Raw genomic sequence first — 27,682 nt, forward strand, 5'->3', positions numbered from 1 at the left:
CCACAGTCTCAGCACAAGCTGGCGGCCACGAGGGAGAACTCGGGGGTTTCCCTGGAGACACCGCTGACCAGGCTGCCCATATGTAGTCTCCCTTGGCGCTCTTGGCTGGTGCAAACCACTTCTCTCGCCAGGGGGCATTTGCCAATTTCACTCTACAGCCAAGGGTTCTGATTCTGCGTTGGCCTGAACCCGGGGAGCGGCCGCTGGGGCGGAGGACAGAGCGATCAAACGGCTGCAAGGGAGAAGCCGAGGACGCCCAATGCTCTGAGCTGACTGGGCAAAAGGACCAAAGTTAGGGAAGACGATTGCACAAAAACCCGCACAATGTCTCCACACTGTCCGAATGGCTCACAGCGAAGGAGGCGCCTGCATTCGATAGCATTGACTAAAACATCACCAACACAGGGCGAATCTGTATCCTTGCGCCAAGCCTGATAGGGCGTGAACAGGAGGGCGGCTGGTCTGGCGGAGGGGAGCAGGAATTCTCCCAGTCTCTCCTCACCTGTCCGTCTAGAATGCCCGCCCTCCCAGCATGCGCCTGCATCTCATCGGGACCAGGAAGGAGGCCAGGCCGCGGCGACCCCAGGGATAGTAACCTCCATACGGAGGCTTCAGGCATCTGAGACCCCAGCCCGTTTGATTATTCAGTGAAGGCACCGCCCCTTGCCTGATAAAAGAGGCGGGGACTGGGAGAAAGGTCTCAGCCTCTAACCAGGGTTGGGGAACTCCTCAGGTGCTCGCTCGCGCTCTCTCAGCCCACTCATGCGGGACCGCCCACGCTCACGCGCCAATGTCCGTTCACTATCTCCCCTTTAAAGGACGTTCTGCTCTCCCTGTGCCCCCGACACACCTCCCTCCGCTTAGAATCATGAACTCTGTGGGGGCAAGACCCTGGGTTGAAGATTAAGGTACCCACAGATGCCTCGGCGCGCCCTCGTCCCAGCTCAGCTGGAAGGAAGCTCCGCCCCGAGGGGGCGTGGCTGAGAAAGCAGGCCCGCCCCCCTCCTCGGCTCCCAGCCCGGGCTCACCCGCAGGTGCAGGCGGAAGTTTCCATCTACTCCGATTCCAAAACGAGGCGGCTAAGTTTCTGCCAATCGCGGCAGAGAAATGAGGGCCTCTCTTCCCCTGCCCTCCCGTGCCCCTACCAAAAGTTTCTTAGGCAGGAACCCTAAAGAACAAACAAGAGGGGCCGGCGCTGTGGTGTGATAGGCTAAGCCTCTGCCTGCACTGCCAGCATCCCATACGGACGCTGGTTTGCGTCCCAGCTGCTCCTCTTCCCATCCAACTCTCTGCTGTTGGCCTGGGGAAGCAGTAGAAGATGGCCCAAGTCCTCAGGCCCCTGCACCCGCACGGGAGAACCAGAAGAAGCTCCTGGCTTCATATCAACCCAGTTTATGCCATTGGGGCCATCTAGGAGTGAACCAGCAGGTAGAAGATTCTCTCAATCTCCCTCTCTCTGTAACTCTACTTCTCAAAATTAAAAAAAAAAAAAAACTTTTTAAAAAAAAGTTAAGGATAATAAAAATATTAAATTAGAGGTTGACCAGTCGTAGAGAGAAAGGCTTTGGGAAATACCATGGCAATAAAACAACTAGGTGTTGGCTGCATATGGAGAGACACTGGGGAAATGGAAAAATAAAAAGCGTCCCAGGGAGCCCCCTGAGAGAATGGGGTGCTGCTAGAGCAAACAGAGCCTGGAAGAGAAACAGTTTGGAGAGAGGTCAGCTTCCATGGGCGCACTGGACTCAGCGCACCTGCTGGCCTCCAGTGTACACTGGCGCTCTGGAGCCGGCACCAGGGAGAGGCACCTCAGGAGCCGGAACTCAAACCTGAACATCTCGATACGGCACACAGGTGTCCCATGCCGCGTCGCAGCGCTACACAAGCCTGCCCCCTTGACGTATGTTTAACTCCAGTGCCCTGGCTGCTGGGTTTGTGCACTGGCGAATTGAGTTTGCTGAAGGGAGGATGGTTCTTGGCCATCTGTACAGGGTCAGAGTCTGAGGTCAGAACTGGTTTGAGACGGAGACTCTTGGCAGACCCAGAGGACAAGGGACAAAGCCAAAGAGTAAAACTCCTAACAGTGCAGTGGGTGGTAAGGTAATGAGCTGTCTGGTGGAGAAGATGAACCCTGTACTTCAGCAATCTGCTTTTCTCCTGTGAAACATCAATGGGGGTGGGGGTGGTGGTGGGCAGCACTGTAGCATAGCAGATAAAGCCGCTGGCTACAGTTCCCGCATCCCATATGGGCGCCGGTTCGCATCCCGGCTGCTCCACTTCCGATCCAGCTCTCTACTATGGCTTGGGAAAGCAGCAGAAGATGGCCCAGATCCTTGGGCCCTGCACCCACGTGGGAGACCCAGATGAAGCTCCTGGCTCCTGGCTTTGGATTGGCGCAGCTCCAGCCATTTCAGACACCTGGGGAGTGATCCAGTGGATGGAAGACCTTTCTCTCTGTCTCTACCTCTCCCTGTAACCCTGTCTTTCAAATAAAATAAATAAATAAAATAAATGGGGGCCAGCGCTGTGGTGCAGCGGGTGGGGCCGCTGCTTGTGACACCAGGTCAAGTCCCAGCTGCTCCACTTTTGACCCAGCGCCCTGCTAATGTGTTTGGGGAATGTACCAGAAGATGGTCCAAGTGCCTGGGCCCCTGCAACCCATGTGGGAGACCCAGATGAAGTTCTGGGCTCCTGGCTTCAGCCTGGTCCAGCCCTGGCTCTTTGCAGCCATTTGGGGAGTGAACCAGTGGATGGAAGATCTCTCTTTCTCTTTCTGTGTAACTCTACATTTCCAATAAATAAATCGTTTGTATAAAAAACTTCAATGGTATTTACTTCCTGTGGTCACTGTGAAGCTTATAGGAGACGCTAAGAGATACCAACCTCGGCCACTAGAGGGCAATGTCGCTCTGGCTCCCTTAATGAGACTCCTGCAGGCGGCAGCAGCCTCCCCCAACACCCGCGAGCCTTTCCTCTGCCGGGAAGCTCACTCACTCCCACTCGGGAAAGCTGGCTCCATGCTGAGCTCCATGGTGTTTTCTCTGAGTCACTATATTCTCCCGCAGTTGCAAAATGATCTGGCAAAAGTCCCTCACGGGCTTTCACCACTCACTCACATCCAGCTTCCTTGCCAGAATCTTCCTCTGGCCCCAGCCTGAACTCCCCTTGACCCTTTTCGCTGCTGCCACACTGGACGGCCAGGCTCCCGCTTCTCCACGTTGGCTCATGCCAAGCCCTGCCTGAGCCTTGAGCAATGATTCCAGGGTCAGCTCCTCCAACGTGCTCTTGGGTGATCTCGCCCACCTGCGAACTCACACTCCCCATCTTACATCCATCTGTCCAGGGTCACTTGCCCAAGGCAACACAGCAAGTGAGTGGCAGGGACAGGACTCACCCAGGCCAGCTGGCCCCGTGAGTTCTCGCTCTCACCCAGGAATGCATGCTACATAGTAATCTTTCATCAGCTGCGGTCCCAGCTCAGCACTTCCTACACCCTGCTAGTTCTTAGTTTATGAAATGAATAACTAAAAACATCCTGGCTCTAATTAGCACCTCTGGAACTTTCGCTGGCTTACAGAGGGGTCTCGCAATCAGCAAGTGCGGCTGCTCAGTGCCTGGCGGTGGATCTAATAATGAGCAATTTCAGAAGCTTAATTACGGTTCCATTTTGTCTCTTGATCTGTAAGGCAGTGAAAGACCTCCTCTCAGCTTCTCCAGGAGAGAAAAACAACACAGCAGCTTCCGGAAGCCCGGGAGCCCTTGATGGGAAGCCTCACGGCGCAGGCTCGCCCGTCTCCGGGGGCCCCCTTCTTCCAAGAGAACAGTCTGGATTCTGAGAGAGAGTGAGCAGACACGGCTCCTGCCTGAGTCGCCATGTCGCGTCCCAGCTGCGTCATTGTTTCGCCGACCTCACTCAAGTTAACCCAGATCTCAGATTCTCCAGCTGCAAACTCTGACTCTCGTTCAAATCTCCACTGCGCCTCTTCCGCTCCAGCTCTCTGCTGTGGCCTGGGAAAGCAGTGGAAGATGGCCCAAGGCCTTGGGCCCTGCACCCGCGTGGGACACCTGGAAGAAACTCCTAGCTTCCACCTGCCCCAGCTCTGGCCATTGGGGCCATTTGAGGAGTGAACCAGTGGATGGAAGACCTCTCTCTCTCTGTGTAACCCTGCCTTTCAAATAAACAAGGAAATATATTTTTAAAATTTGATCCATTCATCAAAAAAAATTTTTTTTTAATGTCTCGGTGCCAGGCATGGGGGTGGGAGGTGGGGATCCAGTGAGGAACAAGATAGACATTGGCCCCTCTCAGCCTACTGAGAGAATCAGAAAGATGACAACCCTCTTGCGAGTTCAATTTTGCCAAATCAAACAAGCTGGATTTTTCTTTCTTTTTAAGATTAATTAATTAATTAATTACTTTAAAAGAGTTACAGAGAAGGAGAGGCAGAGAGAGAAAGTCAATCTTCCATCTGCTGGTTCAGTCCCCAAATGGCCCCAATGACCAGGGCTGGGCCAGGCGGGAGGCAGGAGTCTCATCTGGGTCGCCCACATGGATGCAGGGGCCCAAGCACTTTGGCTGGCTTTGGCTGCTTTCTCAGGCCATTAGCAGGGAGCGGGATTGGAAGTGGAGCAGCTGAGACTCGAACCCATATGGGATGCACCTGCTATGTCACAGCGCCGCCCCAGATTCTTTCCTTCTTCAAGTGTATCTTAACGAAACCTGCCCACTTGGCACGCACGTGGGGGCAACAGCTGGCCCGCCCGCTGCAGCTGCTGGGAGGGCCAGGGCTTAGAGCCCACTCTTGCGGGGGGGGGGGGCCTGGACCCCACGCTGGCAGCAGCCCCTCAGGCTTCGGCCTCACCCTTAAACGGCAGGTGGGTCTCGGCGCGGCTCTGACTTCAAGTACGCTCCCTTGGCAGCCGAGCAGAGCCGGGCTCAGGGAGGCCAAACCACCAAGAGCCGAGGGGACCCCCAGGGGGCTCCCACAGGACCCCTGGGGCTGCAGCTCCGGTCCCAAGAGGCCGGCACTCCGGGGTGGGGGGCGTCCAGCCCCAGCACACCTTGGCCGGGCGGCCCTGGGGAAGTCACCCGCCGGGGGCCTCGAAGTCGAGGGGGTGTGGACCCGGCCCGCTCGCTCCCAGCACCCGAAGCCCGCAGTGACCAAGCACCGCGGCCCGGCGGCGGAAAAGCCGGGCGCGCGCGGGGAGGGCCACGTGACGGCCGCGGGCCCGCGCCCCGGCTCCGCGGCGCGCGGGGGCGCGCGGGGGCGGAGGGCGGGGGCGGGGGCGGGGCCTGGCGCGCGCGGCCCCGCGGGCGGGAAGGGGCGGGGCCTCGGGCGGGGCGGGCGGGAGGGGAGGAGTGGAGATGGCGGCGGCGGCGGCGGCTCAGGGGGGCGGGGGCGGGGAGCCCCGGGGAGCCGATGGGGTCGGCCCGGGGGTCCCCGGGGAAGTGGAGGTCGTGAAGGGGCAGCCGTTCGACGTGGGCCCGCGCTACACGCAGCTGCAGTACATCGGCGAGGGCGCGTACGGCATGGTCAGGTGAGGGGGCGTTCCGGGGGAGGGGGCGGCCTCAAGGGAGGGGGCGACCCCGGAGGAGGGGGCGGAGGAGGGGTGCAGGGGCCTCGTTGGGCCGTGGAGACTTGGAGTGGCCTGTAGAGCCTGGGCACTCCGGAGGCTTGGTGGAGTATGCCCGGGATAGGAGCCCTGGGGTGCTTTCTGGGGGAGGGGGCGCTGCCCATGTTCCAAGGGAAGGGGGTTTGGAGGCTTTGACTGGAGCCCTCCGCCCCGAAGGGAGCAGCGGCATCTGGGTGTCTGGGGTTGGGGGAGCGGTGGCCCTAGAGACCCGCGTGGGGCGACGAGAATCAGTAGTCTTGGTGAACGAGGACCCTCTCTTTTGAGAGAGGGGACCTTAGGGTGCCTTGGAGTCCCCAAGCGAGGCTGTGCCCAGGAGCAGCAAGGGCAGGGCTCTGGGTGGGGCGAGGCTTTGGGCCTCGGGGCCTAGGGGGGGCCACCCTGAGAGGGAGGAGGGGTGGGGAGTGCCTGCTTGCCTGCATCTTGGGGAGGGGTCTGGGAGCTGGGCCAGCCCTACTGTGTGCTTTGGGCCTTGGCACCGACCGGAAGTTGCTCTGCTGCCCAGGTCCTCGGCCCAGACCCACCCCTGGGTCCGGCTCCCTGGCCCTGTGGTGGGTTGAGGCAGCCCGTGGTGGGGAGGGAGGCCCGGGCTTGGGCAGAATGGAAGGGGGTCAAGCAGAGGGGAAGTCAGCGAGTGGCCAGTCTCTTCCTCTGTTTGTGAAGTCACCGAAAGGCGGCCTGGCGGGTCCCCAGCTTTCTCCCTGGAGAGCCCAGGCCTTCACAGCAGGAAGGAACGAGCATTGTTTATAACTTGGCCAGAGCCCTCTCCTGCTCCGTCCCCTCCCTCCCTGCCCCTGGCCAGGGTGGGGCCTGCTGGGCCTGGTTCCCGCTCCCCCCCCATCACCACCACCATCATGGCCACACCAGCAGCGACGTCTCTCTGGGCCTCTCAGCTCAGCCTATGACCACGTGCGCAAGACCCGCGTGGCCATCAAGAAGATCAGCCCCTTCGAACACCAGACCTACTGCCAGCGCACGCTGCGGGAGATCCAGATCCTGCTGCGCTTCTCCCATGAGAACGTCATCGGCATCCGCGACATTCTGCGGGCTCCCACCCTGGAAGCCATGAGGGATGTGTATCCTACCCCTGGGCCTCCGGAGCCACCCCCTGCCCTGCCGCCCTCCCACATGAAGGCAGTGACAGGCCAGAGCCCGCCCCCCCCCCCGCCCCCCGTCCTGACCTGCTGCAGCCAGGCAGGGGGACCTTGGACAGGTCCCTTCTTTGCCCCATGCCTCCGTGGGGAGCCTGGGCGCCAAGGTCTCTTTGGGCTCTTTGTTTTCCGCCGTCTGCAGTTATGTGACCTGCTCTGCCCACGGTCACTTCTTGCTGAACAGACTGGTGATTCTTTCTCTCTGGATCCCCAGACTGGGAAGACAGCAGGGAGGAAGAAAACTGCTTTTTCTTGAGGGCCTACTGCGTGTCAGGTGCTACCCCTGCCTTCGGGTCCCAAGCATGAGGGGACTGAGGCCTGAAACAGCCCCAAGCAGGTGTCTCTGTGGCTGCCTCACCCCTCCCCCACGCGGGAGCTGGTCCTTATCTTTCTCTGGGACTTCCTGCTCAGAGCCTCACCCTGGTCACCTGTGCACCTGCCCCTTGCCCAGGGAGGGACAGCTTAGCCTTAATGCCCTCCCCCAAGAGTGCTTTTCTTGCTCCTTGTCCACTTCCGGCCTGGCTCATCCTGGCCTTGCGACACACGTCGCCTCCTCGCCACCCACCCATACCACCTGCTGGTCCCAGTCCAGTCCTCCACCCAAGGGTAGGGATTTGGGTGCCATGGCCAGAGCCCCTGCCACAGACCAGGGATGGGAGATTTCCATACTCACCCAGCTTGCTGTGTGACCTGGGGCAAGTCACCACATCTCCGTTTGAGAGAACACAGGAGAGCCAGGCCGGGCCAGATGTTCTCTGAGCAGGTGTGCTGTGGGGGGTGTCTCCTCTCTCATTGTCCTCGCACAAACAGGCAGGCATTTTATTTCCATGCAAAAAAATCAAAATACCTGTATAATTTTTTTTAAAGATTTATTTATTTGGAAGGCAGAATTAAAGAGAGAAAGAGAGAGAGAGAGGTCTTCTATCCGCTGGTTCACTCCCCAAATGGCCACAATGACCAGGGCTGGGCCAGGCTGAAGCCAAGAGCCAGGAGCTTCCTCTGGGTCTCCCACATGGGCACAGGGGCCCAAGCTTTTGGGCCATCTTCTACTGTACATTATCAGGGAGCTGGATCAGAAGTGGAGCAGCCGGAACCCGAACCAGTGCCCATGTGGGATACCGGTGTTGCAGGTGGCGGCTTTACCCACTATGCCACAGCGCCAGCCCCCCAGGAGCTTTTTGAAGACCCCTTGAATCGGTGGACTTTGACGGGGTTTTTTGCACCAGAATCAATTTCAGTGATTTTTTTTTTAAGTCCCCAGTGGAGATTTTAAGCATTTTTGGGTGGACCCTGGAGCTGCCACTCTGAACCGGAATGTTCTCCGGCCCTGGACACTTGTTGGTAGCCCTGTTTCCCAGGGCCACAGGAGAGAATGCTTGGGGTTACCTGCTGGGGATGTGAGAGGCCCTGTGCCCTGCTGCTGAGTTCGGCCTGGCTCTTCACAGGAGTTAGCAGATCTGCCTGGTCCGGGGAACCCCAAGCGAGGGGACGTGTGGGGACGTGTGGGGACGTGCGGCTGCATCACCAGAACCTGTTTTTCTTAACTGCCCGCCTCCCCTGGCCCCTGCCCCCTGCCTGGGGGGAGGGGCGGGGTCTCGGCCGTTCCCAGCTACATTGTGCAGGACCTCATGGAGACAGACCTGTACAAGTTGCTCAAAAGCCAGCAGCTAAGCAACGACCACATCTGCTACTTCCTCTACCAGATCCTGCGGGGTCTCAAGTACATCCACTCGGCCAACGTGCTCCACCGGGACCTGAAGCCCTCCAACCTGCTCATCAACACCACCTGCGACCTTAAGGTCAGCGGGCTGGCCGCCGCGAAGGTGTGGGAGCGCTCAGGCCTGCAGGGGTCCCGAGCCCTGTGCTCAGCAGTCTGGGTTTCATTGCAGATCTGTGATTTCGGCCTGGCCCGCATTGCAGACCCTGAACACGACCACACCGGCTTCCTGACAGAGTACGTGGCCACGCGCTGGTACCGGGCCCCAGAGATCATGCTCAACTCCAAGGTAGGCGAGCGCCGCAGCCCAGATGGGAAAGCCTCAGGCCCCCAGGGCAGCCCTGGAGCCACCCACCCTGAGCGAGGCTCTGGAAGTCCACCCTCTGCAACGGGGCCTCTGGAAGGAAGCTGAGCACCGGCTCTGCAGGCCTCCGCCCCGGATCTCGATTGGAAGCGGTGGCTTGGCCCAGGCCGCAGGGCCCTGCCGAGGCTGGCCCGGGAGTCCAGCACTGTTTTCCTGTCGTCCCCAGGGCTACACTAAGTCCATCGACATCTGGTCTGTGGGCTGCATCCTGGCCGAGATGCTCTCCAACCGGCCCATCTTCCCCGGCAAGCACTACCTGGACCAGCTCAACCACATTCTAGGTGAGGGGGCCTGACCCACCCGGGGGGAGGCTCAGGCTCAGGCTCAGGCTCAGAGTCAGGGGTACCACCACTTGTGGAACTTCTCCAGCATCTCCCGGCATCTCCGTGAGCAAGAGACAACTATCCCCATTTGGTGGATGGGAAAAGCAAGGCTGAGAGCCTTCACGCCTAAAGAAGTGCTAGGGCCAGGATTTGAACCCAGGGCTGCCTGGGTCCAGACCCCTTGTTCCTTCTCACGGTGAGGCAGGTGGCTGGGCTGGGGGTGCTTGTCCGGGCTTCTTTGCCTCTGTGTCCCAGGACGGAGGAGGAAGGTGAGGTCTCACCAAGTCGCCTGCCTTCCTTCTGCCCAGGCATCCTGGGCTCGCCGTCCCAGGAGGACCTGAACTGCATCATCAACATGAAGGCCCGGAACTACCTGCAGTCCCTGCCCGCCAAGACCAAGGTGGCCTGGGCCAAGCTGTTTCCCAAGTCAGACTCCAAAGGTGAGCGAGACACCGGCACCCGGGGAGGATACACCTTGGGTGGGGACGGGGGTGCACAATCCGGGCACCTGCCTGTGTGGACGGGGCCCTGGGTGCTGAAAAGCAAAGGGAGCCTCCCCTCCTGGGAACCCCACCCCCGGCCTTCTCCATGAGCCTGACTCCCGCCCTCTGCCAGCCCTGGACCTGCTGGATCGGATGTTAACCTTCAACCCCAACAAGCGCATCACTGTGGAGGAGGCCCTGGCTCACCCCTACCTGGAACAGTACTATGACCCGACGGATGAGGTGCCGCGGCGGATGGGCGGGCGGCCTGGGGCGTGGGCGTCTCCCAGGGCCTGGCCTGAGCCTTCCTGTCTCTGCCTGTGCAGCCGGTGGCCGAGGAGCCCTTCACCTTCGACATGGAGTTGGATGATCTCCCCAAGGAGCGGCTGAAGGAGCTCATCTTCCAGGAGACGGCCCGCTTCCAGCCCGGGGCTCCAGAGGGGCCCTAGCCTACGTGGGCAGCCCTGTCCCCGGGGCCTGGTGAGTGGCCCTCTCACCCCAACACCAACCACGAGCTGGCCTTGGCGTCCCTGATCCACCTGTAGGTAGTGACAGAAGGCGCCCAGACTCATGACCCACCCAGGCCCTTAAGTGCCCCGAGGCTCCCACCTGTCTCCACTCTGCGTCCTGCGGCCCCACAGAGGTCCCACAGCGGTCCCTGGAGCCCCGTCCCCGCTGTGGGCAGCTGAGCCACACTTCTGCTCACCTACATGGACAGGTGGGGCCCCACAGCACGTGGCGCAAGCCAGGTGTCTCCTCACCACTCAGGTCAGCCGTTCCCACACCTGGGGGCCTCTGGCGGGCCCACCCCTGACCCACGCTGCAGTGCTGTCGTTGTGCAAGCCGCCTCGCCCGTGCACCTGCACTCGCTGGAGGCTGCTGTGCTGTCAAAGCCAGGGCCAGTAAAGTCCTCCACGCCCTCCACGGCTTCATCCACCTGCAGCCTCACCCTGGGAGAGGACCCTGTCCTCACCTCCGCAGGCGGAGGGGCCCTGGAGACCCGATGTGGGCTGGGGGGCCGTGAGGCCCCGCGGGGTCTCACAGCTCCTTTCCCGTCTGCCTTCTCCCTTAGGGCCTGCCTCCTGCCTGCCCCTCTACGCTCGGACTGTTAGAAAACGGACACTGTGCCAGGCTGGGGCGGAGTGTGGGCCTGGCCCCACATCGCTCCTGCTTCAGACAGGCAAAGAGCCCCCTCCTCCCTGCTCCTGCCAGGCCTGAGGGCCTCGGGCGACCCTACAGTAAATCTCCCCCCAGCTCTGCCTCCATCTACCCTGGCTATCCCAGGCTGGTCCTACTGGACCTCCGGAGGGGCGGGGAGGGGCAGGGCGGGGACACTGAGCAGGGACTCAGGGCAAGCCCTGCCCCCTCCCCCTTACCACCCCCCCCATCTCCCTGGGGGAACATTCCTGAGTCTCAAGGGCTAGTATCCCTGAGGAGAGGGCCCCGGCCTCAGCCCCTCCCCCCCAAAGCTGCCACATTAATGTCCTCGCTGCTTCTGTGTGTGGGTGAGCGGGAGTGGGGGCGCCCCCCCCGCCCCCGTGCCTGTATCTAATATATAAATATAGAGATGTGTATATGATGACCGTGACCGTGTTTCTGTTCACCCCTGCCCTGGCCCAATCAGGGCTGCTTGGGACCAACCCCCCTGCAGCCCAGCAGCCTCCTGGCCCAGCCCTGGTGACCTTTGGCCCCTGGCTGGTCAGGGTTGAAGACTGGGGGTGGGGGCAGTGTTCCAGACTGCTGGAAAGGGGGGAGTGTCAGTTTTCCCTTTAGTCACCAACCTCTTCCCTGTAATGACTTCCTGCGGAACTGGCTGGGGGTGACTCTGGGTGACTCAGGGGTACGCTATACACCCCCAGATTCTCTAGAAATGGCAAGGGGGCAAGTGTGTTATACACCTTGGCCACAAGCACCCATGGAGCCTGCGGGGAGGGGGGTTATTCCTCCCAGGCAGCCCAGGACAGAGGGAGTTCAGGGAGCGTCTGGATGTGTTCAGAGTCAGGGGTGCTGCCTGGCTGACTCCTGTCTGTCCCCCAGCCCCAGCTGAGCCCTGCAGCCTGGCCCCAGGCCAGCAGCAGGCTCAGCAAGTCCCAGGGGCGTGGCGCCGGGGCTCAGCCAGCCTACGCTGGTTCGCCGCGGCAACCAGCAGAGGTAGCGCGGGCCACTGGGAGGCTGCACTTGCTGCGGCGCCGCCGTTGGAAGAGGGAGCGGGAGGGGGAGCGGAGCGCGGCCATGGGCCCCCTGCTGTACTACGCGCTGCCGGCACTGGGCGGCTACATCCTGCTGTCCATCTTCTTCCTGCGGCGGCCTCACTTGCTGCACGCGCCCCGGGCTCCCACCTTCTGTCCCCGCCTGGCAGCCCACCGAGGAGGTGAGCAGGGTGGGAGGGGCCGGCGTGGCAGCTGTTAGGGGAGGAGGGAGGATGGCGAGATGGGAAGACAGGTGCCAAGGTGGACCGCTGGGAGGGTAGGTCCCCCGGGTGCTAGAAGTAGGGCAAGGACCAAGATAGGCGAGCTGGGGCGGGGTGTGGCATGGAAAGGGTAGGGAGACGGGCTGGCTGCAGCCCAGCTGCCTGGGACAAGCGAGGAGGCCACCCAGAGGGATGGATCCCGGGTGATAAGGTCTGATCTGGCGCCACAGACTCACCTCAGCTGTCCCACGCAGGGTCTGGAGAGCGGCTGGAGAGCACCATGGAGGCCATGGAGAAGTGAGTGCAGCTGCCCCCGCCAAGGTGCACAAGGTTGTGTGGGTTGTGCACTGCGTGACACCTGCTGGTGCTTTCCCTCCGCACGCTGGATCTTGGGGCCCCGGGGGTGTGCAGGTGGACCTGCACGTCCCTCCATGAGCCCCGCCCCGCTGCACATGGTCTGCCCATTGCTGTCTCACAGCTCCGTGGCCCAGCGAGCTGACCTGCTGGAGCTGGACTGCCAGCTGACACGGGACGGCGTGGTGGTGGTGTCCCACGACGAGAACCTGTCCCGCCAGTCGGGCCTGAACAGGGATGTGGGCAGCTTGGACTTTGAGGTGGGCCTCGCCTTGATGCCCCCTCCCCCCCAAGCCCCAGAGCCGCCACGCTCCCTCCTACCTCCAGGTGACGCAACCTCTGCTCTCCCCAGGACCTGCCCCTCTACAAAGAGAAACTGGAGGTTTATTTCTCGCCAGGTGAGACCAAGAACACCTTCCCCCACACCCCTCTTGGGTTTCCACTCCCACTCCACTCATCATCCTGAGATCGATCGCTCGATGGATCGATTGCTTATCCTGCGACACCGCACCTCCCCACCCCCCACCACCAGGCCACTTTGCCCAGGGGTCAGACCGGCACATGGTGCGCCTGGAGGACGTGTTCCAGAGGTTCCCGAAGATGCCCATGAGTGTGGAGGTCAAAGCCGAGAACCAGGAGCTCATTCAGAAGGTGGAGCTGCCGGCAGCGGGCAGTCGGGGGCCCAAGGCTGGAGAGAGCCCTGGCTCTCCCCTCAGCCTCCTCCTCCTCCTCTCTCCAGATAGCAGGCCTGGCGAGGCGCTTCGAGCGCAGTGAGATCACCATCTGGGCCTCGGAGAAGAGCTCCATCATGAAGAAGTGCAGGGCCGCCGTGAGTCCCTTTCCCTGCCGGTGTGGGAAGCTTCCAGGCCCCGAGGACGGCTCCCTCGGGAGAGGTGGGGAGCAGGGTCCTGGTGGTGCCAACCAGGAGGGCGTCGCCAGAACTCGAACCCCGGGCCAGGAGGTGACTCTGCCCAGCGCTGTCCCCGCTGTGGCCCATCCCTCTCCCTGCTTCCCCAGGAGCCAGCGCTGGTCCCTTTCTCCCGTCTCCCCTGCTCCTGTCTCCCCAGAACCCCGAGATGCCGAGGTCCTTCACGATGAGCCGCGGGCTCTGGATGCTGCTGCTCTATTACCTGGGGCTGCTGCCCTTCGTCCCCATTCCCGAGCGGTTCTTCCTGTGCTTCCTGCCCACCATCATCAACAGGTGCAGGGACGGGGGCTGGGGGTGGAGGGGACGGGACCCCTGAAGGGCACCTCCTGCAGCCAGCCCCACCGCTCAGAGTCCTGGGTGCAGGAGGAGTTCCTCGTCTCTCCCCAGCCCCCTGGCAGCCCGCAGACACAACCGCTGGGTCCTTAGAAGGTGGTGCTTCTTACCCAGCATCCTCCATTGCTAAGGGGACTGGGACATTATATGCAAATAGTGTGGATGTGGCATTTTAGGAGGAAGGGTCTGTACAGTCTCCTGGATTCATCCAAAATGCTTAGTGCATGGTTCCAGGTGCAGGAACACCAGGGAGACAGTGGGTAGGGTAAGCCCCGGGGGAGGTTGTGGTCTGGCTAGCTGGAGGGGGTGGTGGTCAGAGGGGTGCCCACAGCAGGTCTCTCTCGTTCTCTGCTGAAAGTTTTCCAGCTGGGCGGCAAAGATTACCAAAGTAACAGCTGGTGGAAGTATCAGAAATGTGGGTACTTCCCTAGTTGTCCCATCTCCCGGTACCTGTTTGCTTGGTATTTGAAAGGCAAAGAGAGGCCGGCACCGCAGCTCAACAGGCTAATCCTCCACCTTGCGGCGCGGGCACACCAGGTTCTAGTCCAGGTTGGGGTGCCGGATTCTGTCCTGGTTGCTCCTCTTCCAGGCCAGCTCTCTGCTGTGGCCCGGGAGGGCAGTGGAGGATGGCCCAAGTGCTTGGGCCCTGCACCCCATGGGAGACCAGGAGGAAGCACCTGGCTTCAGATCAGCGCGGTGCGCCGGCCGCAGTGTGCTGGCCGTGGCAGCCATTGGAGGGTGAACCAACAGCAAAGGAAGACCTTTCTCTCTCTCTCTCTCTCTCTCTCTCTCACTGTCCACTCTGCCTGTGTGTGTGTGTGGGGGGGAGAGGCAGAGAGAGAGACAGCAAGGTCTTCTACCTGCTGGTTCACTCTCCAGATGCCCAGACTAGCTGGGGTTGGGCCAGGCCAAAGCCAAGAGCCCAGAACCCAGTCTGGATCTCCCACGTGGGCGGCAGGGCCCCAGTACTTGAGCTCCGTCTTCAGGGAGTGCATTAGCAGGAAGCAGGAGCAAAGCCAGCCTGGCATCCACTCAGACACGGCTGCAGGCACCCCGAGTGGTGTTTAACCGCTTTGTCTATGCCTGTCCCTCTCCCTTTGCTTTCTTTAAGATTTATTGATTTGTTTGAAAGGCAGAGTTACAGAGAGGCAGAGAGAGAGCGAGAGAGAGAGAGAGAGGTCTTCCATCTGCTGTTTCACTCCCCAAATGGCAGCAATGGCCAGAGCTGGGCCAGTCTGAAGCCAGGAGCCAGGAGCTTCTTGCGGGTCTCCCATGCAGGTGCAGCCAGCCTAAATGCTTGGGCCATCTTCTACTGCTTTCCCAGGCCATAGCAAAGAGCTGGATCAGAAGTGGAGCATCTGGGACTCGAACTGGCACCCATATGGGATGCTGGCACTGCAGGCGGCGGCTTTACCAGCTGCACCATAGTGCCAGCCCCCTCCCTTGGCTTTCTGACAGCTCTATGGGGGTCCAGAGTATACTCTGCTCCCCTCTCTCAGAGGATAGCTCCCAGCCAGCCCCCACCTTGGTACAGAGATCATTATTCTACAAAGTTTCATGCACAGGATTTGCAGTGTTCAGGTCTTTTGGGTGAACCTGACCTTGATCTTACATTGCCCTTGGGAGGTTTAAGCATCATGACCCCCTGGTACCCAAGGAGAAACTGAGGCTCAGAGAGGATCCATGATTTGCCCAAGGTCACACAGCAGGAAGTGGAGCCCAGGTGTGCCCTGGGACACTGCCAAGGGCCTCTGGAGTCACCAGGGAATTAGGCAATTAGGGGCAAGTAGGTAACTCATGGAGAGTTGTCTGGTCTTAAACTGCCAGGCCCAAGCAGGACCCCACGTGAGCCGTGCAGCTCCGGACTCCAGCTGGGTCTTGGCCCCGCTCCGGCCCTGATTTGCTTTATGCTGTCTAGCATGTCCCTTGTAAGATTCGTCTGTCCTGTCTGGTAGCTGGTGAGGGGCGGGCACACCCCCGGTGAGCATGGAGCCCTGGGCATCAGAGAAGCCTCTTGTTGGACAATGAGGGAATTGTCCACATGGGCAAGTGGAGAGTGGCTTCCAGCTGGGGCGGGGCTACACTGCTTAGGGGGTCACTCCCATCCCTACCCCAAAGAGCTGACCCCCCCACCCCCCACCCCCACAGGACCTACTTCCCGTTTTCCTGCTCTGGCCTGAACCAGCTGGCCGCCGTGGTTTGCAAATGGTGAGGCTGGCAAGGTGGGGGGGTGTCTCCAGAGGGACCTGCCACTGCCCTTCTCCTGTGGCTCCTTTGCCAACCCCCTCCCCACCCCCAGGGCCATCATGAGGAGAAGCCTGATCCGACATCTGGAGGAGCGAGGAGTGCAGGTGAGGCCTTGACCACCGCTACTACAGCCGGCGGGTGTGCACGGCGTGGGCCAGGCAGCTGGGTGCTAGCCACACTCTGCCAGTAACCAGCCGGGGCCCGGGACGGGTCATCACACCTTGTGGGTCTCAGTTTCTTCATCCACAAAATGGGGAGAATGGTGTCTTTAACCCCTGCCTGTACACCTGGTGCTCAGGGCTGGACGAGGGTGAGGATGATGTACTAAACCTTGATGACGGGGACTGGGGGATGACCAAGAGGGGAGAAAGCAGGTGCAGCTCTGACCAGGTCATTCAGTGAGCCAGGCCACGGTGAGAGTGTTCCAGGCCCTGGGGTCCCCGGGGATGGGAGCTTACAGTTAGGGGAGAGGAAAGAAGCGAAGCCAACCGTCCCCAGGGCTGCAGGGGACAGAGGGAGGCTTTGCTGTGGTCTGCGGGTGAGAGACCTGAGCGGAGGGAGGTGGAGCAGCCTACACAGGGGGCGGAGCTGGCAGCAGGCCCAGCACCAGTGCAGGTGGACGGGAGCTGCCGGGTTCCGGGTTCCCGGTGCTGCTGCCTGGAGGAAGTGGCCTGGTTAGAGAGGGCAGCGGCAGGCAGGAGGAGGAGGAGGAGGAGCAGGGATGACTGCCCTAGGGAATGGAAACTTCGGAAGGTCTCACTTCGGAAGGTCTCAGGGGGAGAGACCGATCAGTTGATTTGGGTTGAGCAGGCTCATTCGGGCAACCGAGGGGGGGGGGAGGGATTGGGGGAACCCCTGGAAACAGGAGCATCAGGGAGCTGAGATTAGGGAGCGGAGTGAGCTCTGGGGCGAGCAGAGCCTATGGCTAAGAAAGCTCTTCCAGCTCAGGCCTCACACGCCTCCAGTCTTCACCACGGTCGGGACAGGTCCATCCGCTGCCCTCCTTTGGCAAACTGAGAAACCCAAAGGCCCAGGAACTCCATCTCAGTGCCACCCCAGGGTGGGCATTGGGGCCGGCAGCTGTGACTGGAGCTCTGGCTCCTGACTCAAGGTTTCCACTGATGCAGACCCTGGGCGGCAGCAGTGACAGGGGCTCAAGGCATTGGGTCCCTGCCACCCACAAGAGGGACCCAGATTGAATTCCCAGCTCCCAGCTTTGACCCAGCCCAGTCCCTGCTGTTGGGAGCACTTGGGAGTGAACCAGTGGATGGAAGACCTTTCTCTCAAATACACACAAATCAAAAGTTGTCTTAGAAAACAGTTCTGGGGGAAGCATAAATAAAAGTACAGATATGAGGAGTAATTCTCCTGGTTTAAGGGCTCCCAAGCTCCCAACATGAAATCACTTACTGCAGGATTGGGGAGAGAGGGGGTTGGGGGTAGCTCACCATTAGACAGTACTCCCATCTTACAGGGGTGTTTTGTTTTGTTTTTTAAGATTTATTTTGGGCCAGGAGCTCAGAACTCCATCTGGGTCTCCCGCATGTGTGGCAGGGACCCAAGCACTCGGGCCATCCTTGATTGCTTTCCCAGGTGTATTGGCAGGGCGGTGGATTGGAAGTGGAGCAGCCAGGACTGGAACTGACACTGATAGGGGATACTGGCCTTGCTAGCAGCAGCATAACCCGCTGTGCCACAGCCCCGGCTCCAGCTCACTGACTTCCACCCACACAACCTCAAGAACATAGTGACTGTGGTAGAAGAATTACAAAGTAACGTGTTTGGAATACTTGCTACATTTGTTTTAATACAATTTGTTTAATTGTAAACTTAAGCAATTTAAGGTTGGGGTTTTTTTTTTTTTCTTTCTTTCAAAATTTGATTGGAAAGACAGAATTAGAGAGAGACAGATTGATCTTTGATCTGCTGGTTCACTCCTCAGATGGTTGCAATGGCTGTGGCTGGGCCAGGCCGAAGTCAGGAGCCTGGAACTCTCTCTGGGTCTCCCATGTGGGTGCAGGGGCCCAAGCACTTGGACCATCTTCTGATGCTTTCCCAGGCACATTAGCACGGAGCTGCATCAAAAGTGGAGGACCTGGGACTCGAACCCGGTGCCCATAGCTGATGCCAACATCACACGGCAGCAGCTTACCTACTACACCACAATGCTGGCCCTGCAATTTAACTTTTAGTAACCACTGTGTTGAATAACTAGTTTGCAAAATTCCCCTGCTGGGAGGTCTCCCCACCCCACCCCACCCCCCACCACCCCACCATGGATGTCAGCTAACCTTGTTTGGAGACACAAGCCCCTTCCTCCCTGCTCAGGTGCTGTTCTGGTGCCTTAATGATGAGTCGGATTTTGAAACAGCCTTCAGCCTGGGGGCCACTGGCGTTATAACCGATTACCCCACAGCTCTGAGACGCTACTTGGACAATCATGGACCCCAGGCTCCGGCCTCCTGAGTCCAGACCCCCCCCCCCCCGCCGCTGTTTCTATTCTTGAAAAATAAATATCTTCTTTTCAGTCTCCTTCTTGTCTTTGGAGTGAGGGGTGTGGAGGGTGGGTTCCTGCAGCTTGGGGGCAGAGGGTGCCCGCCTGGGGCCAGGCCTGGCCTGAGGTCCTTCCCCAACCCCTGACCTGCTGGTTCCACTACATTCCGGACCCAAGGGACAGCCACACCCCATGCAGCCCAGCCCCCACTCTCCCCAGGAATGGCCATTGTGGGGAGGGGGGGCTCCCCGCCCCCAACTTGAGAGCCAAAGAGAGAGGACATTCCACGAGGCAGGGCAGGTCCCTGGGCTGCAGAGGGTGGGCACAGGTGGGATAGCTGAGTCCGCAGTGCCCATGTGCTGCCACCTCTGCCATTGCCCCCAGCCAGTCCCAGATCCCCTGGGGTCTGCCTGCATTTAAGGAGTCACATACTCCATGGAATGCCTGCTCGCTCTTGGTCAGCAGGGGCCCGCAGGGGCCCGGGGCTTGCGCAGCTAACAAGACAGCTCCAACTCGGGCACACTCTCCCTTGGGTTCAGACCTGGCCCAGCCTGGAGGCAGCCAAAGAAGCGAGGCTGGCTGCCGGCTGCGCACCTGCCGGCTCCCATGTGGCCCCCGGGGGAGGGACACCTTGAACTCAAGAGGGGAACCGAGTCCGCCCCTGGTGCGGAGGCGGAAAGACCATGGAGGCAGAGTATAAAGTGAGAATCCCAGCTCCCCCCGCTGTGCCAGCTGCGGCGAGCACCCGCTCTGGATCCGGAGACAAAAGGAGACACCGCCAGGCAGGACGGCTGCGGGGATTAAGAGGAAGGCGATCGGGCTGTGCTGTAACGCAATGACGGCAGTTATTCCCCGGGGCCGTGCGTGTGCAGACACCGTGCACGCCGGCCCGGGCCCCCCGCCCCGCAGGGCCCCGCCGCGGGCCGCCTCGCCGGGCCGCGGGCCGCAGCCGCATTTCCGGGCGGGCCGGAGCCGGCGGCCGCAGGAGGAAGGGCGGCCCGCCGTGTGACGCGCCCCCTCATTTGCATGCCGCACGCCGATTGGCCACGGCGGCCGCCGGGACGGAGGCCGGCCCCTCCCTCTCCCGCCGCAGCGGCGGCAGCAGCTGGTCTCGGTGTAAACAAGTCCTGGCGATTGCGAACCCGGGCCGGGGCGGGGGGTGACGGCGCCCACCAGGAGCGCCCCCCACTCCCAGGCCAGGCCAGCCCCGGCGGACTGGGCCCCCGCGCGCCCAGACGAGGTGAGCCCGCAGCGTCAGGGCTGCGCGGCGCCCCGCGCCCCCGCCCCGCCAGCGAGGGCTGTCCCCTTCCGCCGCCGCCACCCCCCCTCCCCCGCGGCGCCCACCCCCCACTTCCCCGGGCCCCAGGTGAGCCCCGGGGTCTCAGGTAAGGCTCCGCGACGATGCAGGTAAGAGGTGCGCGCTCAGCGCCCCCCGGGAAGAGCCCCTCCCCTCCCGGCGGAGTCTCCACGTCCGCCGAGGCCTCCAGCCTCTCCCAGAGAGACCCTCTCCCCAGATGAACTTCTTGCACTGCGGGGCAGCCGCTCCCGCGGCCCCGCGAGGCCCCAGGGACCCTCCGGTCCGGGACGGCCACCCCCTTCCCCACGCTCCCGCACAACTGGGGGCTGACGGCGCAGCCACTCTCAGGTCCCCTGCTCTGGCTTCAGCTGCCAGGTCAGCAGAGGCGAGGCCCCGGGCAGGTGGATGACTCACCTTGGGCTCCTCCTAGCCTCAGTTTCCCTGTTGATGCAACAAGCTGAGGCCTCCTCAGTGAGTCAAAACGGAGCCGGCTCCCGTCCCCGGAGAGGGCTGCTGGCTCCGGGGAAGGGAGGGAGCCGCCAAGTGTGGCAGAAGTCTCCAGGGCTCTGGGCCGCGGACAGCCCACCTGCTCTCTCCCCACAGGCACTGGGCTCCCTCTGCTCCCCGTGGGCCGCTCCCCGCGTGGGGCCACTGCCCCTGGCCCCCGCCATGGTGCGGATTTCCAAGCCCAAGACGTTTCAGGCCTACTTGGATGATTGTCACCGGAGGTATAGCTGTGCCCACTGCCGCGCTCACCTGGCCAACCACGACGACCTCATCTCCAAGGTAACCAGGCCACAGCCGGAGCTGGAAGTGGAGGCTGGAGGGGGTGGCCACCCTGCCGGCCCCACAGGCTTGACCCCTCCCCTTTCCACCTGTAGTCCTTCCAGGGCAGTCAGGGGCGTGCCTACCTCTTCAATTCTGTGTGAGTATGGGGCCTCCCTGCCTTCCAACCCCTGACCTCTGTGGTGATCTGTGACCTCCCCATCATACTGAGGCTCCCAGCATCCCCTACTTCAGGCAGGAAGCTGTGATCACCCTCCTGTTGGGTGCAGAGGGCCGGCACCATGGATACAAGCTTGGCAGGGGTGGGGGTGGGGGTGGTCTGTGATGGCGAGACCCTCCCTGGGACCGTCCCTTTGTCCCCGCAGGGTGAACGTGGGCTGCGGGCCAGCCGAGGAGCGGGTGTTACTCACAGGTCTCCATGCCGTCGCCGATATCCACTGCGAGAATTGCAAGACCACTCTGGGCTGGAAATATGTGAGTCACTGAGCCCCACCCCCACAGGGGGGCTGGCCTGGCCTCGGCCCCTCCCCAGCGCTCAGGCCTGGCCCAGCCAATCACAGCTGTTTCTCTGTTCCTCCATCGGGGATCACGCAGCCCGCTCTCGCCATCCTGCAGCCATTGCTCTCTTGACGCCTCCGTTCCTTCACAGGCGCCCAGAGCACCCCCCTTTCAGAGACGAGGAGCTAAGGTTACCATTCGCTGAATGCTTGTGTGTGTAGCATGTATTATCTCACTCAGTCATTACAACCGCCCTGCAGATGGACTCTCTTGTTAGCGTCACTGTAGAAAACAGGGAGGCCCAGAGATGTTAAGGCACTTGCCCAAGCTCACGCAGCTGGTAAGTAACAGAGTAAGGACCAGAACCCTCGTGGGTTTTATTTATTTATTTTCACCGCAAACCCCTGGCCGCCAGCTTCCGTTGTGGTTCAGAGGGTTGGAGAAACTGCCCCCAGACCTCACAGGCCCGTGGAGCTTGGGTCCCTGGGTCTTCCTTTTCCACTGCCGGCCTTGCCACTGCTGCTGTCCGGGATCTGATTTCACCACTTCCTTATCTGGCCCTGAAAGGCAAAGCCACCACCTGGCACTCAAGGTTGTCACAGCGATCAGATAAGAAGTAGCAAAGGAAAATGCAGGGGGCAGGATTGCTCAGCGCTGCAGGGCGAGTGCCCCAGGCAGAGACAGCCAGCCCAGCCCTGCCCGAGCGTTGCTGTGTGTCTCTGGACAGGTGGCTTGGCCTCTCTGAGTCTCTGTAAGGTAAAGAAGCGGCCTAGTCCCGAAGTCAGAACCTTAAGTGCTTGCAAGGCCAAAGCAGATACAGTGGATCGCTGCCAAAGACACGGCTCCTGGGGCTTGGAGGTGGGGCGGGTAGCAAGACCGGGGCGAGCTGCAGTGACCACGGCCCGCCTATATTTTAGCATTTTTTTAAAAGTTATTTTTATTAAGCTTTCTGTTGTCTGAACAAAAGCCAAGTGCAGGCAGGTCTGTAGGGTCACCGGTGTGCAAGGCCTGGACTGTGGGATGTTTCAGACGCTTTTGAGTCCTCGCAGTTGGAGCTGTTGGTAGTTCTGCAAAAGTACCCATGTTTCGGAGGGTTCCCTCCACTCCCTGTGGATGAGGAGCACGGCCCCCCGCCATTTCCCGCTTCCCCAGGCCCTCTCTGGAAGGCCCTTGCTCCGGCGATGACAGCTCCGCCCCTCCTTGCAGGAACAGGCCTTCGAGAGCAGCCAGAAGTACAAAGAGGGGAAGTACATCATTGAGCTCAACCACATGATCAAAGACAACGGCTGGGACTGACCGCTGCTCCGCACGCATGGTGGCGCCCGCCCGGCCTGGCCGCCAGGGGGCGCCGCCGGCTTCGCTCCGCCGGAAGGGAGAGCTCCGGACCCTCGGGGCTCTCGCGGAGGGAGGATCCAGCCCCTGTACATACATACTTTATTGCATGCACTGTGACCTTGGGGGTGGGGGGGGAGACCTGCGATCTGGCTGGCTTGGATCTCATTTTTCACCCCTCCCCGTCCCGCCCGCCCCGTGGCTGTGGCCTGTGTGCTGTGCTCTCCGCCCCCGGGCACCGCCTGCCCTGTGAACCCGGCCCCTCCTGCCCCACGTATGTCTGTGTCCCTCGTTCTGTAGCGTTTGTATATAATAAAGCAATGGCGTGCAGGCAGGCCCGGGCTCACGTGGACTCCAGGGCGGGGGTGCTCTGCAACTTTCTGAGTCCCAGCGGGCCCCGGGCTGGGCACAACCGTCCAGGCTGGGTCTCTGGGAACCAGGGGGGGTTTCACTGCCGCCGAAGATCCTCCAGCCCTCTCTGGCTCCCTAGGCCTTGACCTCCGCGCGTATCTTCGTCTTCCTGGCTTTGAGGTTTGGCCGCCGCCTAGGGGCAGCTCCTTGGGAAAGCAACCGCGCCGCCGGCCTCGCCCCGCCTCGCCGCCCGACTACAACTCCCAGCGGCCCCGGGGCAGTCGGTCACGTCCTTCGTATGAGTTCCGGCGCGCGGCGTGCTGGGAACTGTAGTTCCGAGGGTTCCCGGGCGCGGGCCTTTCTGGGAAACCTCGGCGCTAGACGTGAGGCACCGTGGAGCTGCGAACCTGTTGCCGTCTGGGACTTGTTTTTTTTCCAGAATGGAAAACCAGGGCGCGCTCCAGGGGTCGGGCCTCGCTTGCGGACTCCTCAAGGAGTCTCTAGGGCCTCGCGGTAGTCGGCTCAGGTGGCGTCTTCCAAGCTGCACTTTCGCTGGGCCACCCCCTCCCAGGCTGGACCTTCAAGGGTAGCAGGCGGGGGAGGGTCACCTGCCAGAAGGCCTGGGGCGCCGGCCCCGAGTCCAGGCCCCGCCCCCCACGGCTTATCCCTAGCCGGGGCTCCCCCCCGTGGGAACGGGGACCAGCTGGCCGGAAGCGCCAAACTGCGTCCCTGTCCCAGCCCCGGGGATCAATCAGGCCGGCCGAGGAGTTAATTATGTAATGAGGGGGCAGGGGGTCGGGGCTAATGAAGCCGCCGGGGGCTGGGAGGGGGAGGGGTGGGTACCCAGGTATCCGGCCCCTGTCTTGGACCCCCTTCGAGGCCCCAGGGGTCTCCACCCCAGCCCAACTCCAGGGCCCCAGGGAGGGGAGGGGCTGTGATGCTGGGTCTGGAAGGGGCTGAGCTGTGAGCTATAAAGGGGACATCAGCACCGGGGGACTCCAGGCAGCTTGACCTGAAGACGCCGGGACTACAGCATGTACCATCCCCGAGAGTTGTACCCCTCGCTGGGGCCTGGCTACCGTCTGGGGCCCCCGCAGCCCGGGGCCGACTCCAGCTTCCCCCCTGCCCTGGCAGAGGGCTACCACTACTCGGGTGAGAGCGTGGAGATCCGTGGTCCCTCGGCAGGGGGCGGGGCTGTGGCCCTGGACTGGCTCCTCATGTTTGCCACCCCTCCAGATCTGGACACCCCCAAACTGGATTGCTTCCTTTCTGGGATTGAGGCTGCCCCTCGAACCCTGGCGGCGCCCCCACCTCTGCCCCTTCTGCCCCCGGCGCTGGGCACTGAGCCGGCCCCACCAGCCCCGGAGGCTCCTCACTTGCTCCCCGGGGTCAGCCTGAGCTTGGAGAACCAGGAGCTGTGGAAGGAGTTCAGCTCTGTGGGAACAGAAATGATCATCACCAAAGCGGGCAGGTGAGGGCGCAGAGGGTCTGTGCGGGGCGGGGTGGGGCAGAAGGGGTGTCTCCTGGGAAAAGCAGAGTTCCTGGGGATGGGCTGGGTTGGGGGCGTTTCCCAAGTCCAGGGTCTGTGCCCCGGGATGGGCAGGGGTTGCTCCGTGGCTGGAACGGGGGAGTCATTTTGCCACAAAGGTCAAAGGTTAGCCTATGGAGCGCGTGCCTGGGTATAGGTACTCGTCTTCGGCAAGGGTCATGGGGTCAGTCTGGGCCAGTCGGGCTGGGATATAGGTTAGTGTGTCAGTGTTCAGACTATGACGGGGTCAAGGGCCAGCCATCGACCAGCATCAGGGAAATCTGGCCAGGAATTGGGGTGAGGGCGGGCAGTGTGTGTGGCCCATGTGGAGGTGTTGATGTGGGCAGGAGCTCAGGCCCTTGCAAGCCACGGCCTCTGCCCCCGAGCATGGCAGGACCCCAGGAATCATCAGCATTGTGTCTACAAAAGGAATGAGAGGGCTGCTCCCAGCCCCTGCGCTGTCGTCTTCCCCGATCCGAGTAACGGGACGAGACAGCCTTTCAAGTCCAAGATTCTGCCCTCCCTGGACGTTGGACCTTTCCTGGCAGAACGTGGGTAGCTCTAGGCCTCTCCCCCCACCCCCACCCCCACCCCCTTTGCAGGCGCATGTTTCCTGCTTGCCGAGTGTCGGTCACCGGCCTGGACCCCGAGGCCCGCTACCTGTTCCTTCTGGACGTGGTGCCAGTGGACGGGGCTCGCTACCGCTGGCAGGGCCGGCGCTGGGAGCCCAGCGGCAAGGCGGAGCCCCGCCTACCTGACCGGGTCTACATCCACCCGGACTCTCCTGCCACCGGGGCTCACTGGATGCGGCAGCCCGTGTCCTTCCATCGCGTCAAGCTCACCAACAGCACACTGGACCCGCACGGCCACGTGAGCCCCGGGCCGGCCACCCAGGGACAGGGGTTGGGGCTGGGGCCCAGAGCAGGGAGTCACTCCCCGTCTCCTCTCTCCCAGCTCATCCTGCACTCCATGCACAAGTACCAGCCACGCATCCACCTGGTGCGGGCCGCCCAGCTGTGCAGCCAACACTGGGGCGGCGTGGCCTCCTTCCGCTTCCCCGAGACCACGTTCATCTCCGTGACAGCCTACCAGAACCCACGGGTGAGTCTCTGCTCGGGGCGGGCCGGGGGGGGGGGGTGCCCAGCCCCGCCCCGCTCTGACCCTGGCTGCGCACCCGCAGATCACACAGCTGAAGATCGCAGCCAATCCCTTTGCCAAAGGCTTCCGGGAGAACGGCAGGAACTGTAAGAGGTGGGCATTGTTCCTCCTTTCATTCCCGAGTGTTCTTTAGTGCTGCCCTGTGCCAGGTACGCCATGGTAGGTAAACATTGATTTACTCAGAGTCAACAAATCCTTTAGTAGGGGCTGCAGGCAGGGTTCTGGGCCCTTGGGGACCAGGAAATAAAGCCAGCCAACACCCCTGCCTTCATGGGAACTGCTGTACAAATAGACACGCAAACCCAAGAAGCAAATATCCTGATCCTGCTAGGGGTGAGTTCTAAAGGGCGTGAATTAAAGCACGGGGCGAATGAAGGCCCCGTGGGCTGGGGCGAGGTCACAGAGAAGGCCGGGAGGACATAAGGGGAACCTGGGATAAAGCGTGCTGAGGAGTGGGAACAGCATGTGCAAAGGCCCTGAGGTGGGACCACACCTGTGGCGCAACCAGAGTAGAGCAAGTCAGGGAGGTGATGGGGACCCCGCGTGCTGGCTATAGAGGTTAGGAAGGGCTTCTGTTCTGAGTGGCCCCCACGCTGGCCCCCTCCCTGAAGGAGCTGCCATTCTGCCCAAGAGGCAGACGCTAACTGAAAGGCCCCGGATGGACTGAAGTGTAACTGGTGGCTGTTGTGAGGGAGGGCGTGTGGCGCCGCAGGAGGTCAGCAAGGACTCCCCGGAGGAAGTTACTCTTCAGCAGGTGAAAGGGGGCCGGAGGATCCCAGAGAGGCTGGACCCAGACCTCACGCCGGCTTGGCGGTGTGGGAAGGCGTTTCTGTTGACTCCAAGTCCAGTGGGAAAGCACTAGGAAGTCAGGAATAAAATCCTAGCTCTGCTGTTTCCCCATCACTTAGTAGTCTGGTCGTCAGTGTCATCTGTCAAATGGGTATAGCGACAGCTCCTACCTGCTGGGGTGGGTCCCTGGCAGGGCAAAAGGCTCGGCACCTGTAAGTCCCGTTATTGCCATCATCACCGTCATCATCATCATCATTACCATCATCATCACCTCCATTCCCCAGGGAGCGGGACGCCCGTGTGAAGAGGAAACTTCGGGGCCCAGAGTCGGGAGGCACCGAGGCCTACGGGAGTGCAGGTGCGTGTTGCTCCAGTGCCGGGGCTGGGGCTGCAACCCTGACCATCCCTACCCTGATCTGTGCCATCTGCCCCCCCAGATATGCCAGGGGGTCCCTGCGACTCCACCCTGGGTGGGGACGCGCGTGAGTCAGAGGCGGAGCAGGCCCCGGCACCCCGGGAAGCTGCCCCTGCCCCAGCTCCGCCATGCGGTGGCCCCAGCGCCGAGGCCTACCTCCTGCACCCTGCAGCCTTCCATGGGGCCTCGGGGCACCTCCCCAGCAGGTGAGTGGGGCCAGGGCACAGGGCGCGGCCGCCCCCGCCCGGCCTCTCCTGTGGTGACACCTCGCTCTCTGCTCCAGGAACCCCAGCTTCACGGAGGCTCCAGACTCTGGGCGCCCAGCACCCTACTCTGCAGCCTTTCTGGAGCTGCAGCCCGGGCCAGGGGGCTCAGGGTACCCGGCGGCCCCACCTGCTGCATCCTTTGCCCCACACTTCCTCCAAGGGGGCCCCTTCCCCCTACCGTACCCTGGGCCTGGGAGTTACCTGGATGTGGGCTCCAAGCCCATGTACTGAGCCACTGCTGGGCCCCTCAGCACCGCCCCCCCAATCTACCACAAACCTCCAGGCCCTTCCCCCAGCCCTTCAGCCCCCTCGTTCTGCTGGCCCCACCCCCCACACCAAATGGCTGCCTTGGGCCTTGCCCCTGCCCCCCCACTTCACACTTTGATTTTCACTCCCACCCACCACTGGCTTCAAAGCCCAGGCCAGGCTGCTGGGAGTCCAGCTGGGGCCAGCTTCCCCTTCCCGGCTCTCACCTCGGTGTGAATGGGGGAGGCTCTGCCTGGCCAAATGGGGCCGCAGACCCGCACCCCCACCTCCCGGGGCGGGCGGCCCACCTGGGCAAGTGCTCCCCGGCCACCGGCGCCCGCCTCGCCAGTTTGTTCTCAGGGGCAGTTATTTTTGTTAATAAAATGCAGAAGACACCGTGCTCAGTTCCCGTTGGGCTGAGGCGTCTGGCCCTGGGCGGGCTGGGGGAACCAAGGTTTGGTGGGGAGGCCAGGCTGGGACTTGGACCTGCAGGCCTGAGCTTCGTGTCCCCAGTGCAGGACGGGGACGCGGAGGCAGGGGCGGCGCAGCCCCCAACGCCCACCCCACGTCCCAGGCATCCCT

The 27,682-nt window shown here is 61.8% G+C and overlaps 4 protein-coding genes across 5 annotated transcripts; all 4 read left to right on the forward strand.

The window, feature by feature from the left end:
- The first annotated feature begins 5,365 nt into the window (after window positions 1-5,365).
- On the forward strand, window positions 5,366-11,247 carry MAPK3 (mitogen-activated protein kinase 3). The gene is made up of 9 exons (XM_062180373.1): window positions 5,366-5,538; window positions 6,525-6,707; window positions 8,392-8,581; window positions 8,672-8,788; window positions 9,030-9,144; window positions 9,495-9,626; window positions 9,802-9,911; window positions 9,995-10,148; window positions 10,741-11,247. Exons 1-8 carry the CDS (start codon window positions 5,366-5,368, stop codon window positions 10,115-10,117), a joined length of 1,143 nt encoding a protein of 380 aa, XP_062036357.1. The 3' UTR covers window positions 10,118-10,148; window positions 10,741-11,247.
- Window positions 11,248-11,850: 603 nt separating this feature from the next.
- On the forward strand, window positions 11,851-18,416 carry GDPD3 (glycerophosphodiester phosphodiesterase domain containing 3). Its single transcript, XM_062180012.1, has 10 exons — window positions 11,851-12,039; window positions 12,333-12,375; window positions 12,557-12,692; window positions 12,785-12,830; window positions 12,965-13,083; window positions 13,172-13,261; window positions 13,500-13,633; window positions 15,842-15,901; window positions 15,993-16,044; window positions 18,269-18,416. Exons 1-10 carry the CDS (start codon window positions 11,901-11,903, stop codon window positions 18,404-18,406), a joined length of 957 nt encoding a protein of 318 aa, XP_062035996.1. The 5' UTR covers window positions 11,851-11,900; the 3' UTR covers window positions 18,407-18,416.
- A 1,121-nt stretch (window positions 18,417-19,537) lies between these two features.
- YPEL3 (yippee like 3) lies at window positions 19,538-22,701 on the forward strand. Of its 2 annotated transcripts, XR_009864732.1 has the most exons (6): window positions 19,538-19,674; window positions 20,335-20,517; window positions 20,613-20,656; window positions 20,883-20,991; window positions 21,167-21,355; window positions 22,222-22,308. XR_009864732.1 is itself a non-coding variant. In XM_062180489.1 (5 exons), the coding sequence occupies exons 2-5, from the start codon at window positions 20,401-20,403 to the stop codon at window positions 22,309-22,311; spliced, it is 360 nt and encodes a 119-aa protein (XP_062036473.1). In that variant the 5' UTR covers window positions 19,540-19,674; window positions 20,335-20,400; the 3' UTR covers window positions 22,312-22,701. The 2 variants fall into 2 exon arrangements, 1 of the variants encoding a protein (XP_062036473.1); XM_062180489.1 differs by lacking the exon at window positions 21,167-21,355 and having other exon boundaries at window positions 19,540-19,674; window positions 22,222-22,701.
- An 838-nt stretch (window positions 22,702-23,539) lies between these two features.
- Window positions 23,540-27,492, forward strand: TBX6 (T-box transcription factor 6). Its single transcript, XM_062179843.1, has 8 exons — window positions 23,540-23,850; window positions 23,935-24,169; window positions 24,829-25,096; window positions 25,181-25,327; window positions 25,407-25,477; window positions 26,458-26,531; window positions 26,611-26,794; window positions 26,872-27,492. The coding sequence occupies exons 1-8, from the start codon at window positions 23,733-23,735 to the stop codon at window positions 27,083-27,085; spliced, it is 1,311 nt and encodes a 436-aa protein (XP_062035827.1). The 5' UTR covers window positions 23,540-23,732; the 3' UTR covers window positions 27,086-27,492.
- The last annotated feature ends 190 nt before the right edge of the window (window positions 27,493-27,682 follow it).

The sequence above is a fragment of the Lepus europaeus genome, chromosome 21 (assembly GCF_033115175.1).
Source record: "Lepus europaeus isolate LE1 chromosome 21, mLepTim1.pri, whole genome shotgun sequence".
NCBI lineage: Eukaryota > Metazoa > Chordata > Mammalia > Lagomorpha > Leporidae > Lepus > Lepus europaeus.